Source organism: Oncorhynchus nerka, linkage group LG18 (assembly GCF_034236695.1).
Source record: "Oncorhynchus nerka isolate Pitt River linkage group LG18, Oner_Uvic_2.0, whole genome shotgun sequence".
Lineage (NCBI taxonomy): Eukaryota > Metazoa > Chordata > Actinopteri > Salmoniformes > Salmonidae > Oncorhynchus > Oncorhynchus nerka.
This window is the reverse complement of record NC_088413.1, coordinates 76,845,562-76,872,689: the sequence shown is the minus strand read 5'-3', so window position 1 is coordinate 76,872,689 and position 27,128 is coordinate 76,845,562. Positions and strand designations below refer to the sequence as shown.

Genomic DNA, 27,128 nt, shown 5'->3' with positions numbered 1-27,128 from the left:
CATTCTCATGTTTCTCAACATTCCCCTACAGAACATTCTCATGTTTCTCAACATTCCCCTACAGAACATTCTCATGTTTCTCAACATTCCCCGACAGAACATTCTCATGTTTCTCAACATTCCCCGACAGAACATTCTCATGTTTCTCAACATGCCCCTACAGAACATTCTCATGTTTCTCAACATTCTCTTTCAGAACATTCTCATGTTTCTCAACATTCCCCTACAGAACATTCTCATGTTTCTCAACATTCTCCTACAGAACATTCTCATGTTTCTCAACATTCCCCGACAGAACATTCTCATGTTTCTCAACATTCCCCGACAGAACATTCTCATGTTTCTCAACATGCCCCTTTTCTCATGTTTCTCAACATTCTCTTTCAGAACATTCTCATGTTTCTCAACATTCCCCTACAGAACATTCTCATGTTTCTCAACATTCTCCTACAGAACATTCTCATGTTTCTCAACATTCCCCTACAGAACATTCTCATGTTTCTCAACATTCCCCTACAGAACATTCTCATGTTTCTCAACATTCCCCTACAGAACATTCTCATGTTTCTCAACATTCCCCTACAGAACATTTTCATGTTTCTCAACATTCTCTTTCAGAACATTCTCATGTTTCTCAACATTCCCCTACAGAACATTCTCATGTTTCTCAACATTCTCCTCATATTTCTCAACATTCTCCTACATAACATTCTCCTCATGTTTCTCAACATTCTCCTTCAGAACATTCCCCTCATGTTTCTCAACATTCCCTACAGAACATTCTCATGTTTCTCAACATTCCCCTACAGAACATTCTCATGTTTCTCTACATTCTCCTTCAGAACATTCTCCTCATGTTTCTCAACATTCCCCTATAGAACATTCTCATGTTTCTCAACATTCTCCTCATATTTCTCAACATTCTCCTACATAACATTCTCCTCATGTTTCATAACATTCTCCTCATGTTTCTCAACATTCCCCTACAGAACATTCTCATGTTTCTCAACATTCTCCTCATATTTCTCAACATTCTCCTACATAACATTCTCCTTATGTTTCTCAACATTCTCCTTCAGAACATTCCCCTCATGTTTCTCAACATTTCCCTACAGAACATTCTCATGTTTCTCAACATTCCCCTATAGAACATTCTCATGTTTCTCAACATTCTCCTCATATTTCTCAACATTCTCCTACATAACATTCTCCTCATGTTTCATAACATTCTCCTCATGTTTCTCAACATTCCCTACAGAACATTCTCATGTTTCTCAACATTCCCTACAGAACATTCTCATGTTTCTCAACATTCCCCCTACAGAACATTTTCATGTTTCTCAACATTCCCCTACAGAACATTTTCATGTTTCTCAACATTCCCCTACAGAACATTTTCATGTTTCTCAACATTCCCCTACAGAACATTTTCATGTTTCTCAACATTCCCCTACAGAACATTTTCATGTTTCTCAACATTCCCCTACAGAACATTTTCATGTTTCTCAACATTCCCCTACAGAACATTCTCATGTTTCTCAACATTCCCCTACAGAACATTCTCATGTTTCTCAACATTCCCTACAGAACATTCTCATGTTTCTCAACATTCCCGACAGAACATTCTCATGTTTCTCAACATTCCCCGACAGAACATTCTCATGTTTCTCAACATGCCCCTACAGAACATTCTCATGTTTCTCAACATTCTCTTTCAGAACATTCTCATGTTTCTCAACATTCCCCTACAGAACATTCTCATGTTTCTCAACATTCTCCTACAGAACATTCTCATGTTTCTCAACATTCCCCGACAGAACATTCTCATGTTTCTCAACATTCCCCGACAGAACATTCTCATGTTTCTCAACATGCCCCTATAGAACATTCTCATGTTTCTCAACATTCTCTTTCAGAACATTCTCATGTTTCTCAACATTCCCCTACAGAACATTCTCATGTTTCTCAACATTCTCCTACAGAACATTCTCATGTTTCTCAACATTCCCCTACAGAACATTCTCATGTTTCTCAACATTCCCCTACAGAACATTCTCATGTTTCTCAACATTCCCCTACAGAACATTCTCATGTTTCTCAACATTCCCCTACAGAACATTTTCATGTTTCTCAACATTCTCTTTCAGAACATTCTCATGTTTCTCAACATTCCCCTACAGAACATTCTCATGTTTCTCAACATTCTCCTCATATTTCTCAACATTCTCCTACATAACATTCTCCTCATGTTTCTCAACATTCTCCTTCAGAACATTCCCCTCATGTTTCTCAACATTCCCCTACAGAACATTCTCATGTTTCTCAACATTCCCCTACAGAACATTCTCATGTTTCTCTACATTCTCCTTCAGAACATTCTCCTCATGTTTCTCAACATTCCCCTATAGAACATTCTCATGTTTCTCAACATTCTCCTCATATTTCTCAACATTCTCCTACATAACATTCTCCTCATGTTTCATAACATTCTCCTCATGTTTCTCAACATTCCCCTACAGAACATTCTCATGTTTCTCAACATTCTCCTCATATTTCTCAACATTCTCCTACATAACATTCTCCTCATGTTTCATAACATTCTCCTCATGTTTCTCAACATTCCCCTACAGAACATTCTCATGTTTCTCAACATTCCCCTACAGAACATTCTCATGTTTCTCAACATTCCCCTACAGAACATTTTCATGTTTCTCAACATTCCCCTACAGAACATTTTCATGTTTCTCAACATTCCCCTACAGAACATTTTCATGTTTCTCAACATTCCCCTACAGAACATTTTCATGTTTCTCAACATTCCCCTACAGAACATTTTCATGTTTCTCAACATTCCCCTACAGAACATTTTCATGTTTCTCAACATTCCCCTACAGAACATTCTCATGTTTCTCAACATTCCCCTACAGAACATTCTCATGTTTCTCAACATTCCCCTACAGAACATTCTCATGTTTCTCAACATTCCCCGACAGAACATTCTCATGTTTCTCAACATTCCCCGACAGAACATTCTCATGTTTCTCAACATGCCCCTACAGAACATTCTCATGTTTCTCAACATTCTCTTTCAGAACATTCTCATGTTTCTCAACATTCCCCTACAGAACATTCTCATGTTTCTCAACATTCTCCTACAGAACATTCTCATGTTTCTCAACATTCCCCGACAGAACATTCTCATGTTTCTCAACATTCCCCGACAGAACATTCTCATGTTTCTCAACATGCCCCTATAGAACATTCTCATGTTTCTCAACATTCTCTTTCAGAACATTCTCATGTTTCTCAACATTCCCCTACAGAACATTCTCATGTTTCTCAACATTCTCCTACAGAACATTCTCATGTTTCTCAACATTCCCCTACAGAACATTCTCATGTTTCTCAACATTCCCCTACAGAACATTCTCATGTTTCTCAACATTCCCCTACAGAACATTCTCATGTTTCTCAACATTCCCCTACAGAACATTTTCATGTTTCTCAACATTCTCTTTCAGAACATTCTCATGTTTCTCAACATTCCCCTACAGAACATTCTCATGTTTCTCAACATTCTCCTCATATTTCTCAACATTCTCCTACATAACATTCTCCTCATGTTTCATAACATTCTCCTCATGTTTCTCAACATTCCCCTACAGAACATTCTCATGTTTCTCAACATTCCCCTACAGAACATTCTCATGTTTCTCAACATTCCCTTACATAACATGAGCACTGCTTGGTGTCCAACACTTCATCCCAGCCTTTGGACAATTTGCTTAACATTTGACACTTTTATAAGATCTAAGTGATAAATGCGATTGCCTCACCATCAGAGAAAAACTGATTTGGCGTCGTTGTCATGTTCAATGCTATTTCTGTTGAATATTTTGGACAGCTGTCTCTAAGTTGAATTTATCTTGAGCATATTTCAAATGCACAAAAAAATGACATGTCAAAAAGCATCACATTAAATATACGTGATGAAAGGTATTCTGTACACCTGTACGCCATTTTACAATGGCAGTGTCATTATCTGTGACATGCAACAAAAGATAATGTAACCTTCATTTGTAATTGTCTTGGTGTTCTGTTTTTCTTTTTAAATTTGCTCCTGAAGTAATTTGGATGTGCTGTAGCAATTACATATGTGACCGGTTACAGGATATGAGGCATTTGACGCCAGTTCCTACTTCACTGTTGGGCCGTAAATATATACATTCTTCAGAAATGCCTTCTTAAACTTTAATGCGTCTTAATTACAAACTGGTATGTGATCTATAAATATTAATAAAAACGTTGAATTTATGAGCCTAGTTTAGCCAAGGAGAAAGCACTGAGCTACAGTATTCAGGGAGAAAGAAAGGATCCTTCCTGGCTAGTCATGATTGGCTGAGATAATTGAGAGGTTGGACATGCCGTGAGATGAGTCCTGATTGGCCTGTCATGTCACAGGATTCTGTTTATAAAAGAATGGGGGCTTTCCTTGTCAGTATATCGATAATATTTGCTACCACAGATTTTTGGAAAGATATAGATTTGGACAACTGAAAAAGTGTTACTAGAGCTCTCAAAAATATTGCTGCTCTGAATTTAGCTGTGTTTTAGTAGAGAGAATACTCTCTGGAGGACATTGCCATGCTGACTCACGTGTTTACATGTGTGGGTGGGTGGGGCTAAGGCTTAAGAGGGTGTGAACTATGCTGAATAGGTGTAAACACAGAAGAGCTCTCTAGGAAGTGCAACAATCTCATCAAAATCTTTCAAAGGGCATTTTCTCCTACTTGTTTCTTATGTGGGATAACAAGTTTATTATGTTTTTCCAGCACCATACGTTTCCCATGTTTCCTTCAACTACAGTAAAAATAAATAAAACATATCACTTGCATTTGATTAAAGCCTCAATAGAGACATCTGGACACGATGTGCGATCAAATATCTGAGAATTATATTTCAAAGTAACTATTTTTTTCATTCTCTACAAAAATGTGGAGAACGCTGTAAAGACCAGTCAAAATAAAGACTAACACTACAGAATGTGTGGAGTACATTGTAAAGATCAGTCAAAATAAAGACTAACACTACAGAATGTGTGGAGAACACTGTAAAGATCAGTCAAAATAAAGACTAACACTACAGAATGTGTGGAGTACATTGTAAAGATCAGTCAAAATAAAGACTAACACTACAGAATGTGTGGAACACTGTAAAGACCAGTCAAAATAAAGACTAACACTACAGAATGTGTGGAGAACACTATAAAGATCAGTCAAAATAAAGACTAACACTACAGAATGTGTGGAGTACATTGTAAAGACCAGTCAAAATAAAGACTAACACTACAGAATGTGTGGAGTATGTGGTATAGATCAGTCAAAATAAAGACTAACACTACAGAATGTGTGGAGTACATTGTAAAGACCAGTCAAAATAAAGACTAACACTACAGAATGTGTGGAGTATGTGGTATAGATCAGTCAAAATAAAGACTAACACTACAGAATGTGTGGAGTTTGTGGTATAGATCAGTCAAAATAAAGACTAACACTACAGAATGTGTGGAGAACACTGTAAAGATCAGTCAAAATAAAGACTAACACTACAGAATGTGTGGAGTTTGTGGTATAGATCAGTCAAAATAAAGACTAACACTACAGAATGTGTGGAGAACGCTATAAAGATCAGTCAAAATAAAGACTAACACTACAGAATGTGTGGAGAACACTGTAAAGATCAGTCAAAATAAAGACTAACACTTCAGAAGGTGAAATCTGTTCAAGAGGCACTATGGTTAGTGAATGCAGTGGAACTGTGATGTTAATTTGCACCGGAACACTGCCTGACCTAACTTCAGTGAAAGAACAGCTTGGTAATAGCTTTTCCCCTCTGACCACATTAGTTCAAGAAGTGCTTTCCACCCACTGTACTTCTATAACCTGAGCGTTCATACCCCCCTCCAGGTCGAACAGCTTTGAAGTCTGCGCCTTAGATGGAACGAGCACCAACATCCTACAATTTTGCACTGCAGCAGAAAGCATTGACTGGCTTCAAGCAATATCAACCAATATCAGTGATTTGACACTGGAGAATGTAAGTCTACAGTATTAAACAGGTACATTTTTTTTTTTAACACAGATTGAATTGATATGATTAAGAGGTTAAGATTACTTTATTGGTCAATTGCATACAAAATCCTACCGAAATGTGACGATACACATTTAACCCAACAGCGCTGAAAGACAGACAGACAGACAGACAGACAGACAGACAGATATATACAGTGCCGTCAGAAAGTATTCAGACCCCTTGACTTATTCCACATTTTGTTGTGTTTACAGCCTGAATTGAAAATTGATTAAATATCTATTTTTTTTCTCTCACCAATCTACTACACACAGTATCCCATAATGCCAATGTGAAAACATGTTTTTAGAAATGTTTGCAAATGTATTGAAAAGGAAATGCAAAGATATCCAATTTACATCAGTATTCACTCCCATGAGTCAATACATGTTAGAATCACCTTTGGCAGCGAATACAGTTGTGAGTGTTTCTGGGTAATTCTCTAAGAGCTTTGCACACCTGGATTGTACAATATTTGCACATGATTATGTCATTGCTAGACAGCCATTTTCAAGTCTTTCCATCCATTTTCAAGCCAATTTAAGTCAAAACTGTAACTAGGCCACTCAGGAACATTCAATGTCTTCTTGGTAAACAACTCCAGTGTATATTTGACCTTGTGTTTTAGGTTATTGTCCTGCTGAAAGGTGAATTCATCTCCCAGTGTCTGTTGGAAAGCAGATTGAACCATAGCACTTTGTATTCAGGACAAAAAGCAGTATTACTTTAGTGTCTTGTTGCAAACAGGATGCATGTTTTGTAATATTCTGTACAGGCTTCCATCTTTTCACTTTGTCAATTAGGTTAGTATTGTGGAGTAACTACAATGTTGTTGATCCATCCTCAGTTTTCCTCTATCACAGCCATTAAACTCTTAGCTGTTTTAAAGTCACCATTGGCCTCATGGTGAAATCCCTGAGCAGTATCTTCTCAGGCACTGAGTCAGGAAGGACGCCTGTGTCTTTGTAGTGACTGGGTCTATTGATTCACCGTCTAAGTGTAATTAATAACTTCACCATGCTCAAATGCTTATTCAGTGTCTGCTTTTTTAAATATTTTACCATTCTACCAATAGGTGCCCTTCGTTGCGAGGCATTGGAAAACCTCTCTAGTCTTTGTGGTTGAATCTTTGTTTGAAATTGTGTGGGGTACAGAGATGAGCCATTCAAAAATCATGTTCATGCAACTTATTATATAACTTCTAATGACAAACCTATTTAGGCTAGTCATTGTGGCGGCAGGATAGCCTAGTGGTTAGAGCGTTGGACTAGTAACCGGAAGGTTGCAAGTTCAAATCCCCGAGCTGACAAGGTACAAATCTATCGTTCTGCCCCTGAACAGGCAGTTAACCCACTGTTCCTAGGCCGTCATTGAAAATAAGAATTTGTTCTTAACTGACTTGCCTAGAAAAAAATATATACTTTTTTTTTAGGCCATAACAAAAGTGTTGAATTCGTATTGACTCAAGACATTTCAACTTTTCATTTTTTATGAAAATATTAAACCGTTAGCTAAAAATATTTAAAAAAATACATAATTCCACTTTAATTATCATTATGTGGTATTGTGTGAAGACCAGTGACACAACATCTCAATGTAATCTATTTGAAATTCAGGCTGATACAAAACAAAATGTGGAAAAAGTCAAGGTGGTGTGAATACATTCTGAAGGCAGGTTTTGTAGAGGTGCGGGTGCCTGCCCGTACCGCCAAGAGGTGCGGGTGCCTGCCCGTGTACCACCAAGAGGTGCGGGTGCCTGCCCGTGTACTGCCAAGAGGTGCCTGCCACGCTGGGAGCTGTTGTTGTACAATTTCCCAAGGGCCAAACCCTGAGATGCACACAAGTTACTCAACAGAAGATTTGTGCCGAGAGCCGAGTGGTATTAGAATATTTAAATCGCCCCTATTCCTATTAGAATATCATTACTATCATAATGCTCCTCTCCCTCTCTTCTAGAAAGAGGTGTCCATAGGCATAATGCCTTGTAGTAATCCATCATTAATACTCACATGCTTGCTAGTGTTTAGCTATCTCATTTTCATGATCCCCTTTTGATTAGCACTCTGATGATCTATCTGCCTGCCTCTCTAAAGATCCATCCATGCTGCTCTGAGCTGCACAACCACACAGCTGTTTTTTTTTTATTTTTTTAATTCAGCCGTGCGTCACCTAATTATGGATAAGGAGTCTGATTGCTAAACGTCCAATCAGGATGTGATTGTGAGAGGAGCTTGGGGAGCAGAACTCTTTTGGCTTTTATTGTGGTGACCAACAACCTATAAATAGACTGTGACATCCTCTGGGCCCTGACATGTTCATCAATTGAGACTTCATATGATATAGCAGCTGACTTTCAGCTTGCTTAATAGGATTTTAGTTGTTGATTTGACCATGGGACAGTAATTACATTACAGCTGGTTTGACCATGTGACAGTAATGTATTACAGCTGGTTTGACCATGTGACAGTAATGTATTGCAGCTGGTTTGACCATGTGACAGTAATGTATTGCAGCTGGTTTGACCATGTGACAGTAATGTATTAGATCGGGTTTGACCATGTGACAGTAATGTATTAGATCGGGTTTGACCATGTGACAGTAATGTATTACAGCTGGTTTGACCATGTGACAGTAATGTATTACAGCTGGTTTGACCATGTGACAGTAATGTATTACAGCTGGTTTGACCATGTGACAGTAATGTATTACAGCTGGTTTGACCATGTGACAGTAATGTATTACAGCTGGTTTGACCATGTGACAGTAATGTATTAGATCGGGTTTGACCATGTGACAGTAATGTATTGCAGCTGGTTTGACCATGTGACAGTAATGTATTGCAGCTGGTTTGACCATGTGACAGTAATGTATTACAGCTAGTTTGACCATGTGACAGTAATGTATTACAGCTGGTTTGACCATGTGACAGTAATGTATTACAGCTGGTTTGACCATGTGACAGTAATGTATTACAGCTGGTTTGACCATGTGACAGTAATGTATTAGATCGGGTTTGACCATGTGACAGTAATGTATTAGATCTGGTTTGACCATGTGACAGTAATGTATTACAGCTGGTTTGACCATGTGACAGTAATGTATTACAGCTGGTTTGACCATGTGACAGTAATGTATTGCAGCTGGTTTGACCATGTGACAGTAATGTATTACAGCTGGTTTGACCATGTGACAGTAATGTATTACAGCTGGTTTGACCATGTAACAGTAATGTATTGCAGCTGGTTTGACCATGTGACAGTAATGTATTACAGCTGGTTTGACCATGTGACAGTAATGTATTGCAGCTGGTTTGACCATGTGACAGTAATGTATTAGATCTGGTTTGACCATGTGACAGTAATGTATTAGATCTGGTTTGATCATGTGACAGTAATGTATTACAGCTGGTTTGACCATGTGACAGTAATGTATTAGATCTGGTTTGACCATGTGACAGTAATGTATTACAGCTGGTTTGACCATGTGACAGTAATGTATTACAGCTGGTTTGACCATGTAACAGTAATGTATTAGATCGGGTTTGACCATGTGACAGTAATGTATTACAGCTGGTTTGACCATGTGACAGTAATGTATTACAGCTGGTTTGACCATGTGACAGTAATGTATTAGATCGGGTTTGACCATGTGACAGTAATGTATTAGATCGGGTTTGACCATGTGACAGTAATGTATTGCAGCTGGTTTGACCATGTGACAGTAATGTATTGCAGCTGGTTTATAATGTATTACATGCATTTCTTTATTGTTTTCACCTCTTACAGATGAAAATGATTAACAGATATTGCTCTCCGGATGACCAGGTATGTTCTCACACAAGGCGCTATAAATAACTTCAACTATAACTATTTACATCTTTATCTACATCTATAACTATCTACAACTATCTACATCTATGACTATCTATACCTACAACTATCTACATCTACAACTATCTACATCTATGACTATCTATACCTACAACTATCTACATCTATAACTATCTACATCTATGACTATCTATACCTACAACTATCTACATCTACAACTATCTACATCTATGACTATCTATACCTACAACTATCTACATCTATAACTATCTACATATATATCTATCTATATCTATCTATACCTACAACTATCTACATCTATAACTATCTACATATATATCTATCTATACCTACAACTATCTACATCTACAACTATCTACATCTATAACTATCTACATCTACAACTATCTACATCTATAACTATCTACATCTATAACTATCTACATCTATAACTATCTACATCTACAACTATCTACTTCTATAACTATCTACATCTATAACTATCTACATCTACAACTATCTACTTCTATAACTATCTACATCTATAACTATCTACATCTACAACTATCTACATCTATAACTATCTACATCTATAACTATCTACATCTATAACTATCTACTTCTATAACTATCTACAACTATCTACTTCTATAACTATCTACATCTATAACTATCTACATCTATAACTATCTACATCTACAACTATCTACATCTATGACTATCTACATCTATAACTATCTACATCTATAACTATCTACATCTATAACTATCTACATCTATAACTATCTACTTCTATAACTATCTACATCTATAACTATCTACTTCTATAACTATCTACATCTATAACTATCTACATCTATAACTATCTACATCTACAACTATCTACATCTATAACTATCTACATCTATAACTATCTACATCTACAACTATCTACATCTATAACTATCTACATCTATAACTATCTACATCTATAACTATCTACATCTATAACTATCTACTTCTATAACTATCTACATCTATAACTATCTACATCTACAACTATCTACTTCTATAACTATCTACTTCTATAACTATCTACATCTATAACTATCTACATCTATATCTATCTACATCTACAACTATCTACATCTATATCTATAACTATCTACATCTATATCTATCTACATCTATAACTATCTACATCTATAACTATCTACATCTATAACTATCTACATCTATAACTATCTACATCTATAACTATCTACATCTACAACTATCTACATCTATAACTATCTATAACTATCTACATCTATAACTATCTACATCTATAACTATCTACATCTATAACTATCTACATCTATAACTATCTACATCTATAACTATCTACTTCTATAACTATCTACATCTATAACTATCTACTTCTATAACTATCTACATCTATAACTATCTACATCTATAACTATCTACATCTATAACTATCTACATCTATAACTATCTACATCTATAACTATCTACATCTATAACTATCTACATCTACAACTATCTACATCTATAACTATCTATAACTATCTACATCTATAACTATCTACATCTATAACTATCTACATCTATAACTATCTACATCTATAACTATCTACATCTATATCTATCTACATCTATAACTATCTATAACTATCTACATCTATAACTATCTACATCTATAACTATCTACATCTATAACTATCTACATCTATATCTATCTACATCTATAACTATCTACATCTACAACTATCTACATCTATAAATAACTATAACTATCTACATCTATAACTATCTACATCTATAACTATCTACATCTATAAATAACTATAACTATCTACATCTATAACTATCTACATCTATATCTATCTACATCTATAACTATCTACATCTACATCTATCTACATCTATAACTATCTACATCTATAACTATCTACATCTATAACTATCTACATCTATAACTATCTACATCTACAACTATCTACATCTATAACTATCTACATCTATAAATATCTATAACTATCTACATCTACAACTATCTACATCTATAACTATCTACATCTACAACTATCTACATCTATAACTATCTACATCTATAACTATCTACATCTATAACTATCTACATCTATAACTATCTACATCTATAACTATCTACATCTATAACTATCTACATCTATATCTATCTACATCTACATCTATATATATCTACATCTATAACTATCTACATCTATATCTATCTACATCTATAACTATCTACATCTACATCTATCTACATCTATAACTATCTACATCTATAACTATCTACATCTATAACTATCTACATCTACAACTATCTACATCTATAACTATCTACATCTATAACTATCTACATCTACAACTATCTACATCTATAACTATCTACATCTATAAATAACTATAACTATCTACATCTACAACTATCTACATCTATAACTATCTACTTCTATAACTATCTACATCTATAACTATCTACATCTACAACTATCTACTTCTATAACTATCTACTTCTATAACTATCTACATCTATAACTATCTACATCTATAACTATCTACATCTATAACTATCTACTTCTATAACTATCTACATCTATATATATCTACATCTATAACTATCTACATCTATAACTATCTACTTCTATAACTATCTACATCTATATATATCTACTTCTATAACTATCTACATCTATATATATCTACATCTATAACTATCTACATCTATAACTATCTACATCTATATATATCTACATCTATAACTATCTACTTCTATAACTATCTACATATATATCTATCTATATCTATCTATACCTACAACTATCTACATCTATAACTATCTACATATATATCTATCTATACCTACAACTATCTACATCTACAACTATCTACATCTATAACTATCTACATCTACAACTATCTACATCTATAACTATCTACATCTATAACTATCTACATCTATAACTATCTACATCTACAACTATCTACTTCTATAACTATCTACATCTATAACTATCTACATCTACAACTATCTACTTCTATAACTATCTACATCTATAACTATCTACATCTACAACTATCTACATCTATAACTATCTACATCTATAACTATCTACATCTATAACTATCTACTTCTATAACTATCTACAACTATCTACTTCTATAACTATCTACATCTATAACTATCTACATCTATAACTATCTACATCTACAACTATATCTACTATCTACATCTATAACTATCTACATCTATAACTATCTACATCTATAACTATCTACATCTATAACTATCTACATCTATAACTATCTACTTCTATAACTATCTACATCTATAACTATCTACTTCTATAACTATCTACATCTATAACTATCTACATCTATAACTATCTACATCTACAACTATCTACATCTATAACTATCTACATCTATAACTATCTACATCTACAACTATCTACATCTATAACTATCTACATCTATAACTATCTACATCTATAACTATCTACATCTATAACTATCTACATCTATAACTATCTACATCTATAACTATCTACTTCTATAACTATCTACATCTATAACTATCTACATCTACAACTATCTACTTCTATAACTATCTACTTCTATAACTATCTACATCTATAACTATCTACATCTATAACTATCTACATCTACAACTATCTACATCTATATCTATCTACATCTATAACTATCTACATCTATAACTATCTACATCTACAACTATCTACTTCTATATCTATCTACATCTATAACTATCTACTTCTATAACTATCTACATCTACAACTATCTACATCTATATCTATCTACATCTATAACTATCTACTTCTATAACTATCTACATCTATAACTATCTACTTCTATATCTATCTACATCTATAACTATCTACTTCTATAACTATCTACATCTATAACTATCTACATCTATAACTATCTACATCTACAACTATCTACTTCTATAACTATCTACATCTATAACTATCTACTTCTATAACTATCTACATCTACAACTATCTACTTCTATATCTATCTACATCTATAACTATCTACATCTACAACTATCTACATCTATATCTATCTACATCTATAACTATCTACATCTACATCTATATCTACTTCTATAACTATCTACATCTATAACTATCTACATCTACAACTATCTACATCTATAACTATCTACATCTACAACTATCTACATCTATAACTATCTACATCTATATCTATCTACATCTATAACTATCTACTTCTATAACTATCTACATCTATAACTATCTACATCTATAACTATCTACATCTATAACTATCTACTTCTATAACTATCTACATCTATAACTATCTACATCTATAACTATCTACATCTATAACTATCTACATCTATAACTATCTACTTCTATAACTATCTACATCTATATATATCTACATCTATAACTATCTACATCTATAACTATCTACTTCTATAACTATCTACATCTATATATATCTACTTCTATAACTATCTACATCTATATATATCTACATCTATAACTATCTACATCTATAACTATCTACATCTATAACTATCTACATCTATATATATCTACATCTATAACTATCTACTTCTATAACTATCTACATCTATAACTATCTACATCTATATATATCTACATCTATAACTATCTACATCTATGACTATCTATACCTACAACTATCTACATCTATAACTATCTACATATATATCTATCTATATCTATCTATACCTACAACTATCTACATCTATAACTATCTACATCTATAACTATCTACTTCTATAACTATCTACATCTATAACTATCTACATCTATAACTATCTACATCTATAACTATCTACTTCTATAACTATCTACATCTATATATATCTACATCTATAACTATCTACATCTATAACTATCTACTTCTATAACTATCTACATCTATATATATCTACTTCTATAACTATCTACATCTATATATATCTACATCTATAACTATCTACATCTATAACTATCTACATCTATAACTATCTACATCTATATATATCTACATCTATAACTATCTACTTCTATAACTATCTACATCTATAACTATCTACATCTATATATATCTACATCTATAACTATCTACATCTATGACTATCTATACCTACAACTATCTACATCTATAACTATCTACATCTATATCTATCTATATCTATCTATACTATCTACATCTATAACTATCTACATATATATCTATCTATACCTACAACTATCTACATCTACAACTATCTACATCTATAACTATCTACATCTACAACTATCTACATCTATAACTATCTACATCTATAACTATCTACATCTATAACTATCTACATCTACAACTATCTACTATAACTATCTATCTATAACTATCTACATCTACAACTATCTACTTCTATAACTATCTACATCTATAAATATCTACATCTACAACTATCTACATCTATAACTATCTACATCTATAACTATCTACATCTATAACTATCTACTTCTATAACTATCTACAACTATCTACTTCTATAACTATCTACATCTATAACTATCTACATCTATAACTATCTACATCTACAACTATCTACATCTATAACTATCTACATCTATAACTATCTACATCTATAACTATCTACATCTATAACTATCTACATCTATAACTATCTACTTCTATAACTATCTACATCTATAACTATCTACTTCTATAACTATCTACATCTATAACTATCTACATCTATAACTATCTACATCTACAACTATCTACATCTATAACTATCTACATCTATAACTATCTACATCTACAACTATCTACATCTATAACTATCTACATCTATAACTATCTACATCTATAACTATCTACATCTATAACTATCTACTTCTATAACTATCTACATCTATAACTATCTACATCTACAACTATCTACTTCTATAACTATCTACTTCTATAACTATCTACATCTATAACTATCTACATCTATAACTATCTACATCTACAACTATCTACATCTATATCTATCTACATCTATAACTATCTACATCTATAACTATCTACATCTACAACTATCTACTTCTATATCTATCTACATCTATAACTATCTACTTCTATAACTATCTACATCTACAACTATCTACATCTATATCTATCTACATCTATAACTATCTACTTCTATAACTATCTACATCTATAACTATCTACTTCTATATCTATCTACATCTATAACTATCTACTTCTATAACTATCTACATCTATAACTATCTACATCTATAACTATCTACATCTACAACTATCTACTTCTATAACTATCTACATCTACAACTATCTACTTCTATATCTATCTACATCTATAACTATCTACATCTACAACTATCTACATCTATATCTATCTACATCTATAACTATCTACATCTACATCTATATCTACTTCTATAACTATCTACATCTATAACTATCTACATCTACAACTATCTACATCTATAACTATCTACATCTATAACTATCTACTTCTATAACTATCTACATCTACAACTATCTACTTCTATATCTATCTACATCTATAACTATCTACATCTACAACTATCTACATCTATATCTATCTACATCTATAACTATCTACATCTACATCTATATCTACTTCTATAACTATCTACATCTATAACTATCTACATCTACAACTATCTACATCTATAACTATCTACATCTACAACTATCTACATCTATAACTATCTACATCTATATCTATCTACATCTATAACTATCTACTTCTATAACTATCTACATCTATAACTATCTACATCTATAACTATCTACATCTATAACTATCTACTTCTATAACTATCTACATCTATAACTATCTACATCTATAACTATCTACATCTATAACTATCTACATCTATAACTATCTACTTCTATAACTATCTACATCTATATATATCTACATCTATAACTATCTACATCTATAACTATCTACTTCTATAACTATCTACATCTATATATATCTACTTCTATAACTATCTACATCTATATATATCTACATCTATAACTATCTACATCTATAACTATCTACATCTATAACTATCTACATCTATATATATCTACATCTATAACTATCTACTTCTATAACTATCTACATCTATAACTATCTACATCTATATATATCTACATCTATAACTATCTACATCTATATATATCTACATCTATAACTATCTACATCTATAACTATCTACATCTATATCTATCTACATCTACAACTATCTACATCTATATCTATCTACATCTATAACTATCTAGATCTATATCTATCTACATCTATATATATCTACATCTATAACTATCTACATCTATAACTATCTACATCTATATCTATCTACATCTACAACTATCTACATCTATATCTATAACTATCTACATCTATATCTATCTACATCTATAACTATCTACATCTATAACTATCTACATCTATAACTATCTACATCTATAACTATCTACATCTATAACTATCTACATCTACAACTATCTACATCTATAACTATCTATAACTATCTACATCTATAACTATCTACATCTATAACTATCTACATCTATAACTATCTACATCTATAACTATCTACATCTATATCTATCTACATCTATAACTATCTATAACTATCTACATCTATAACTATCTACATCTATAACTATCTACATCTATAACTATCTACATCTATATCTATCTACATCTATAACTATCTACATCTACAACTATCTACATCTATAAATAACTATAACTATCTACATCTATAACTATCTACATCTATAACTATCTACATCTATAAATAACTATAACTATCTACATCTATAACTATCTACATCTATATCTATCTACATCTATAACTATCTACATCTACATCTATCTACATCTATAACTATCTACATCTATAACTATCTACATCTATAACTATCTACATCTATAACTATCTACATCTACAACTATCTACATCTATAACTATCTACATCTATAAATAACTATAACTATCTACATCTACAACTATCTACATCTATAACTATCTACATCTACAACTATCTACATCTATAACTATCTACATCTATAACTATCTACATCTATAACTATCTACATCTATAACTATCTACATCTATAACTATCTACATCTATATCTATCTACATCTACATCTATATATATCTACATCTATAACTATCTACATCTATATCTATCTACATCTATAACTATCTACATCTACATCTATCTACATCTATAACTATCTACATCTATAACTATCTACATCTATAACTATCTACATCTACAACTATCTACATCTATAACTATCTACATCTATAACTATCTACATCTACAACTATCTACATCTATAACTATCTACATCTATAAATAACTATAACTATCTACATCTACAACTATCTACATCTATAACTATCTACATCTATATCTATCTACATCTATAACTATCTACATCTACAACTATCTACATCTACAACTATCTACATCTATAACTATCTACATCTATAACTATCTACATCTATATCTATCTACATCTATATCTATCTACATCTATATCTATCTACATCTATCTACATCTATATCTATCTACATCTATATCTATCTACATCTATATCTATCTACATCTATAACTATCTACATCTATATCTATCTACATCTATATCTATCTACATCTATATCTATCTACATCTATAACTATCTACATCTATAACTATCTACATCTATAACTATCTACATCTATAACTATCTACATCTATAACTATCTACATCTATATCTATCTACATCTATAACTATCTACATCTACAACTATCTACATCTATAACTATCTACATCTATAACTATCTACATCTATAACTATCTACATCTATATCTATCTACATCTATAACTATCTATAACTATCTACATCTATAACTATCTACATCTATATCTATCTACATCTATATCTATCTACATCTATATCTATCTACATCTATAACTATCTACATCTATAACTATCTACATCTATAACTATCTACATCTATATCTATCTACATCTATAACTATCTACATCTATATCTATCTACATCTATATCTATCTACATCTATAACTATCTACATCTATAACTATCTACATCTATATCTATCTACATCTATATCTATCTACATCTATATCTATCTACATCTATATCTATCTACATCTATATCTATCTACATCTATAACTATCTACATCTATATCTATCTACATCTATATCTATCTACATCTATAACTATCTACATCTATAACTATCTACATCTATAACTATCTACATCTATAACTATCTATAACTATCTACATCTATAACTATCTACATCTATAACTATCTACATCTATAACTATCTACATCTATAACTATCTACATCTACAACTATCTACATCTATAACTATCTACATCTATCTAATCTATAACTATCTACATCTATAACTATCTATCTATAACTATCTACATCTATGGTATCTACATCTATAACTATCTACATCTATAACTATCTACATCTACAACTATCTACATCTATAACTATCTACATCTATAAATAACTATAACTATCTACATCTACAACTATCTACATCTATAACTATCTACATCTATATCTATCTACATCTATAACTATCTACATCTACAACTATCTACATCTATAACTATCTATAACTATCTACATCTATAACTATCTACATCTATAACTATCTACATCTATAACTATCTACATCTATAACTATCTACATCTACAACTATCTACATCTATAACTATCTACATCTATCTACATCTATAACTATCTACATCTATAACTATCTACATCTATAACTATCTACATCTACAACTATCTACATCTATAACTATCTACATCTATAACTATCTACATCTATAACTATCTACATCTATATCTATCTACATCTATATCTATCTACATCTATATCTATCTACATCTATCTACATCTATATCTATCTACATCTATATCTATCTACATCTATATCTATCTACATCTATAACTATCTACATCTATATCTATCTATCTATATCTATCTACATCTATATCTATCTACATCTATAACTATCTACATCTATAACTATCTACATCTATAACTATCTACATCTATAACTATCTACATCTATAACTATCTACATCTATATCTATCTACATCTATAACTATCTACATCTACAACTATCTACATCTATAACTATCTACATCTATAACTATCTACATCTATAACTATCTACATCTATATCTATCTACATCTATAACTATCTATAACTATCTACATCTATAACTATCTACATCTATATCTATCTACATCTATATCTATCTACATCTATATCTATCTACATCTATAACTATCTACATCTATAACTATCTACATCTATAACTATCTACATCTATATCTATCTACATCTATAACTATCTACATCTATATCTATCTACATCTATATCTATCTACATCTATAACTATCTACATCTATAACTATCTACATCTATATCTATCTACATCTATATCTATCTACATCTATATCTATCTACATCTATATCTATCTACATCTATATCTATCTACATCTATAACTATCTACATCTATATCTATCTACATCTATATCTATCTACATCTATAACTATCTACATCTATAACTATCTACATCTATAACTATCTACATCTATAACTATCTATAACTATCTACATCTATAACTATCTACATCTATAACTATCTACATCTATAACTATCTACATCTATAACTATCTACATCTACAACTATCTACATCTATAACTATCTATAACTATCTACATCTATAACTATCTATAACTATCTACATCTATAACTATCTACATCTATAACTATCTACATCTATAACTATCTACATCTATAACTATCTACATCTATAACTATCTACATCTATAACTATCTACATCTATAACTATCTTTAACTAAGACGTATCCACTCATAGTATGTATTTTAATTACAAATAACCCAAAAGAGATTGGATTACCTTGTTTCTGCAGGTTGTCCACATGGCTTGGGTGTGTGAAAACCCTCAAGCTAATGATGCTAGTCCATCAAGTACCTTCAAGTTCCTGGCATTGAGAGGACCTTCGCTCTACATCTTCAGGAGTCCTCCTGTATGAACCTCCCATTGATTTCCTCGTCATTCATTGTCTTCCCGAGTTATTTGGGTTAATAAGTTAATGCAGAGATTCCAAATGCTGTTTATCAAACACTGTATGTTGGCTTATTATGGTCCAGTGTATCGTAACACAATGCCTGTAAGATACTGTATGATTACATTTATAAAAACAAAAAAATGCACATACTTTTGTCCCCCCCACCACCTTAGGTTAGTGGAACAGACTGGGGACAAGCTGAAACTATGTATACCCTCTATGAGGTTCTGTTAAAGGTTCACAAGGTATGTTCAACGTTCACATGCAGAATAAGATACCAGCACGAAATGTTACCGGAATATTGAAAATTATGTGCACATCACTTGAACCATGTCTGTGTTAGATCTACACATAGACAAGTTGGGAGTTTAGCTTCCAGTGAATAAAACTGGATAACGCGTCATGTTTGGATGTGTTGCAGCTATGTGTGACGGAGGACTGTTGGATCCAGGCCAAGTTCTACCTTGGTCTCCAGCAGGATGAGGATCTGCAGGACGGAGAGCCTTTCTGTTTCAGTATCCTGGTCGGCCACGGCCAGAGTCACACCTTCGGTGTGGAGATGACCTCTGACCTCGCCGTGTGGGAGAAGTCCTTCCAAAGAGCCGTCTTCATGGAGGTGCAGAGAGTCGGGGTAAGTTGGAACAGCAAATTAGGTTTGTTTGGTCATGATGTGATTCTCCCCGGAGTCAAAGGTTTTGGGGGGTTGTTATAAAAGTGGTGCTGAGAGACTGTATGACTGACACTTTTACACATTTTTGAAAAAGATGAGCCGTCATTGTGTTATCACAATTTGAACTGCAGCAAACACGATGCCAACACATTACTTCCAGACGTGCATTCATTTTGATAAAGTGTTCCGTTTAGTGGATTATTCTAGAATAGAACATAGGGCTCTATTTTAACGAGCCTAACATAATGGTAAATCTAAGCACCACTTCAGGTTGTGTATTTACAGTCATTTATGTATCGCTTTGGAATTAACGCCAATTCCAATGTTAGTCCAAAACGGGACGCTCAGGTCTAAAATAATGTGGGCCTGCCTACAATACATAGATTAAAAAAGGGAATGTCGGCTCACTGTTTTCCTCCTCTCAAACTTTAAATTTGAATAAAGCTTTGGCGATTAAGATTTATTTCCAAGCAGTCTCAGGAGCCAAACCGTTTATCGACAGTCTTGACTACTTTGCGATCGCATTGGGGCAGAACAACAACAAAAACATCCTTCATTGACAGGAGGGGAGTCTATGCTTTGTTTTCAATCAAATAAAACAAAATGGGATTTTTAAAATATTTTTTTTCTGTTTTTAAATACAAAGTATAAAGGCACCAAAAGCCCGTTTGGCTACTCATGTTCAATGCCCATATGTGCAGTGTGCATCACGGCAGGATAGGCTGTGTTTCAGCTGTCAGATTTCATGACATAACCAACTGTGTTACCACTAAAGCCAGCTTTTGGTTGTTCTTAAATATCCGTCTCAGAGCTGCTTTGAATTAACACTTTGGACATGCCTCAAATATTTCCACCCCTCCCATCTGCAGGATTATGGTGATGAGCTCTGTTATGGTAAAGTCTATAGCATTATGGTGATGAGCTTTGTTATGGTAAAGTCTCAGAGGTGATGAGCTCTGTTATGGTAAAGTCTATAGCATTATGGTGATGAGCTCTGTTATGGTAAAGTCTACAGCATTATGGTGATGAGCTCTGGTATGGTAAAGTCTATAGCATTATGGTGATGAGCTCTGTTATGGTAAAGTCTATAGCATTATGGTGATGAGCCCTGTTATGGTAAAGTCTAGAGTATTATGGTGATGAGCTCTGTTATGGTAAAGTCTATAGCATTATGGTGATGAGCCCTGTTATGGTAAAGTCTATAGCATTATGGTGATGAGCCCTGTTATGGTAAAGTCTATAGCATTATGGTGATGAGCTCTGTTATGGTAAAGTCTATAGCATTATGGTGATGAGCCCTGTTATGGTAAAGTCTATAGCATTATGGTGATGAGCTCTGTTATGGTAAAGTCTATAGCATTATGGTGATGAGCCCTGTTATGGTAAAGTCTACAGTATTATGGTGATGAGCTCTGTTATGGTAAAGTATGCAGTATTATGGTGATGAGCCCTGTTATGGTAAAGTCTATAGCATTATGGTGATGAGCTCTGTTATGGTAAAGTCTACAGCAGTATGGTGTTGAGCTCTGTTATGGTAAAGTCTACAGTATTATGGTGATGAGCTCTGTTATGGTAAAGTCTGCAGTATTATGGTGATGAGCCCTGTTATGGTAAAGTCTGCAGTATTATGGTGATGAGCTCTGTTATGGTAAAGTCTGCAGTATTATGGTGATGAGCTCTGTTATGGTAAAGTCTGCAGTATTATGGTGATGAGCTCTGTTATGGTAAAGTCTCAGAGGTGATGAGCTCTGTTATGGTAAAGTCTACAGCATTATGGTGTTGAGCTCTGTTATGGTAAAGTCTACAGTATTATGGTGATGAGCTCTGTTATGGTAAAGTCTACAGTGTTATGGTGATGAGCTCTTGCAGAGAACGCATATTGCAGCACACCATGTTCAGGAAGTGAATAGATTACATATTTAACTGCTACTGGTCTTTTCGGTATTTAATAAGAGTTTTATTTAACCTCTTGTTTAACCTTTACCTGTATATGTGAAAGATTTGCTAAAGGTCAGACTGCATTAAATTACTAAGCTCCTCATAATCAGCGCTTTAACGTGGACTGAAATAGTTGCCGGTACTCATGTTGGGTGCTGTTACTGTCCTCATAATCAGAGTTTAACATGGACTGAAATAGTTGCCGGGCATGGACAGGGCATGGACAGGGGCATGGACAGGGCATGGACAGGGCATGGACTGAAATAGTTGCCGGTACTCATGTTGGGTCCTGTTATTGTTTACATTTAGGGATCAGGAGCTCCACAATACTTCTGAACTAATATTCTGTAAGAGGGACAGGAGCTCCAGCAGTAGAATATGTGTGGTGCTGCTACTCAGCTCCGGTGAACTCCTACCCAGAGTCAACCACACACCATGTAATGTATCCAGCTCTATCGACAACAGGAGCTCCAGCAGTAGAACATATGAGGTGCCGTTGCTCAGCTCCGGTGAACTCCTGTCCAATTGAAGAACTGCTCATAATCACAGCCAAAAGGTATATTATCTTATACCTGCTACTGTTAATTAACACAGTGGGCCTGCTACTGTCAACACAGTGGGCCTGCTACTGTCAGCACAGTGGGCCTGCTACTGTCAACACAGTGGCCCTGCTACTGTCAGCACAGTGGGCCTGCTACTGTCAGCACAGTGGGCCTGCTACTGTCAGCACAGTGTGCCTGCTACTGTCAACACAGTGGGCCTGCTACTGTCAACACAGTGGGCCTGCTACTGTCAACACAGTGGGCCTGCTACTGTCAGCTGTATGCAGACTAGAGTGGTGTTGTACTGTATGCTGACTAGAGTGGTGTTGTACTGTATGCTGACTAGAGCGGTGTTGTACTGTATGCAGACTAAAGTGGTGTTGTACTGTCAGCTGTATGCAGACGAGAGTGGTGTTGTACTGTCAGCTGTATGCAGACTAGAGTGGTGTTGTACTGTATGCAGACTAGAGTGGTGTTGTACTGTCAGCTGTATGCAGACTAGAGTGTTGTACTGTCAGCTGTATGCAGACTAGAGTGGTGTTGTACTGTCAGCTGTATGCAGACGAGAGTGGTGTTGTACTGTCAGCTGTATGCAGACTAGAGTGGTGTTGTACTGTATGCAGACTAGAGTGGTGTTGTACTGTCAGCTGTATGCAGACTAGAGTGTTGTACTGTCAGCTGTATGCAGACTAGAGTGGTGTTGTACTGTCAGCTGTATGCTGACTAGAGCGGTGTTGTATTGTCAGCTGTATGCAGACTAGAGTGGTGTTGTACTGTCAGCTGTATGCAGACTAGAGTGGTGTTGTACTGTCAGCTGTATGCAGACTAGAGCGGTGTTGTACTGTCAGCTGTATGCAGACTAGAGTGGTGTTGTACTGTATGCTGACTAGAGTAGTGTTGTACTGTATGCAGACTAGAGTGGTGTTGTACTGTCAGCTGTATGCAGACTAGAGTGGTGTTGTATTGTCAGCTGTATGCAGACTAGAGCGGTGTTGTACTGTCAGCTGTATGCAGACTAGAGTGGTGTTGTATTGTCAGCTGTATGCAGACTAGAGCGGTGTTGTACTGTCAGCTGTATGCAGACTAGAGCGGTGTTGTACTGTATGCAGACTAGAGTGGTGTACTGTCAGCTGTATGCAGACTAGAGTGGTGTTGTACTGTCAGCTGTATGCAGACTAGAGCGGTGTTGTACTGTCAGCTGTATGCAGACTAGAGCGGTGTTGTACTGTATGCAGACTAGAGTGTTGTACTGTCAGCTGTATGCAGACTAGAGTGGTGTTGTACTGTATGCAGACTAGAGCGGTGTTGTACTGTCAGCTGTATGCAGACTAGAGTGGTGTTGTATTGTCAGCTGTATGCAGACTAGAGCGGTGTTGTACTGTCAGCTGTATGCAGACTAGAGCGGTGTTGTACTGTATGCAGACTAGAGTGGTGTTGTATTGTCAGCTGTATGCTGACTAGGGTGGTGTTGTACTGTATGCTGACTAGAGTAGTGTTGTACTGTATGCAGACTAGAGTGGTGTTGTATTGTCAGCTGTATGCAGACTAGAGTGGTGTTGTACTGTCAGCTGTATGCAGACTAGAGTGGTGTTGTATTGTCAGCTGTATGCAGACTAGAGCGGTGTTGTACTGTATGCTGACTAGAGTGGTGTTGTACTGTCAGCTGTATGCAGACTAGAGCGGTGTTGTACTGTATGCAGACTAGAGTGGTGTTGTATTGTCAGCTGTATGCTGACTAGGGTGGTGTTGTACTGTATGCTGACTAGAGTGGTGTTGTACTGTCAGCTGTATGCAGACTAGAGTGGTGTTGTACTGTATGCAGACTAGAGTGGTGTTGTACTGTATGCTGACTAGAGCGGTGTTGTACTGTATGCAGACTAGAGTGGTGTTATACTGTAAGCTGTATGCAGACTAGAGTGGTGTTGTACTGTCAGCTGTATGCAGACTAGAGTGGTGTTGTACTGTCAGCTGTATGCAGACTAGAGTGGTGTTGTACTGTATGCAGACTAGAGTGGTGTTGTACTGTCAGCTGTATGCAGACTAGAGTGTTGTACTGTCAGCTGTATGCAGACTAGAGTGGTGTTGTACTGTCAGCTGTATGCTGACTAGAGCGGTGTTGTATTGTCAGCTGTATGCAGACTAGAGTGGTGTTGTACTGTCAGCTGTATGCAGACTAGAGTGGTGTTGTACTGTCAGCTGTATGCAGACTAGAGCGGTGTTGTACTGTCAGCTGTATGCAGACTAGAGTGGTGTTGTACTGTATGCTGACTAGAGTAGTGTTGTACTGTATGCAGACTAGAGTGGTGTTGTACTGTCAGCTGTATGCAGACTAGAGTGGTGTTGTATTGTCAGCTGTATGCAGACTAGAGCGGTGTTGTACTGTCAGCTGTATGCAGACTAGAGCGGTGTTGTACTGTATGCAGACTAGAGTGGTGTTGTATTGTCAGCTGTATGCTGACTAGGGTGGTGTTGTACTGTATGCTGACTAGAGTAGTGTTGTACTGTATGCAGACTAGAGTGGTGTTGTATTGTCAGCTGTATGCAGACTAGAGTGGTGTTGTACTGTCAGCTGTATGCAGACTAGAGTGGTGTTGTATTGTCAGCTGTATGCAGACTAGAGCGGTGTTGTACTGTATGCTGACTAGAGTGGTGTTGTACTGTCAGCTGTATGCAGACTAGAGCGGTGTTGTACTGTATGCAGACTAGAGTGGTGTTGTATTGTCAGCTGTATGCTGACTAGGGTGGTGTTGTACTGTATGCTGACTAGAGTGGTGTTGTACTGTCAGCTGTATGCAGACTAGAGTGGTGTTGTACT

At 34.3% G+C, this 27,128-nt stretch overlaps 1 protein-coding gene across 1 annotated transcript in view; it reads left to right on the top strand.

The window, feature by feature from the left end:
- The window catches only part of LOC115146531 (gamma-2-syntrophin-like), a 106,766-nt gene that overhangs the window by 58,244 nt on the left and 21,394 nt on the right, over positions 1–27,128 (top strand). Inside the window, exons 10-14 of the mRNA XM_065003297.1 lie at positions 5,967–6,096; positions 9,915–9,953; positions 21,005–21,121; positions 21,337–21,408; positions 21,585–21,794. Of these exons, the coding sequence (XP_064859369.1) occupies positions 5,967–6,096; positions 9,915–9,953; positions 21,005–21,121; positions 21,337–21,408; positions 21,585–21,794 (568 nt within the window). The remainder of the gene's footprint in view (positions 1–5,966; positions 6,097–9,914; positions 9,954–21,004; positions 21,122–21,336; positions 21,409–21,584; positions 21,795–27,128) is intronic.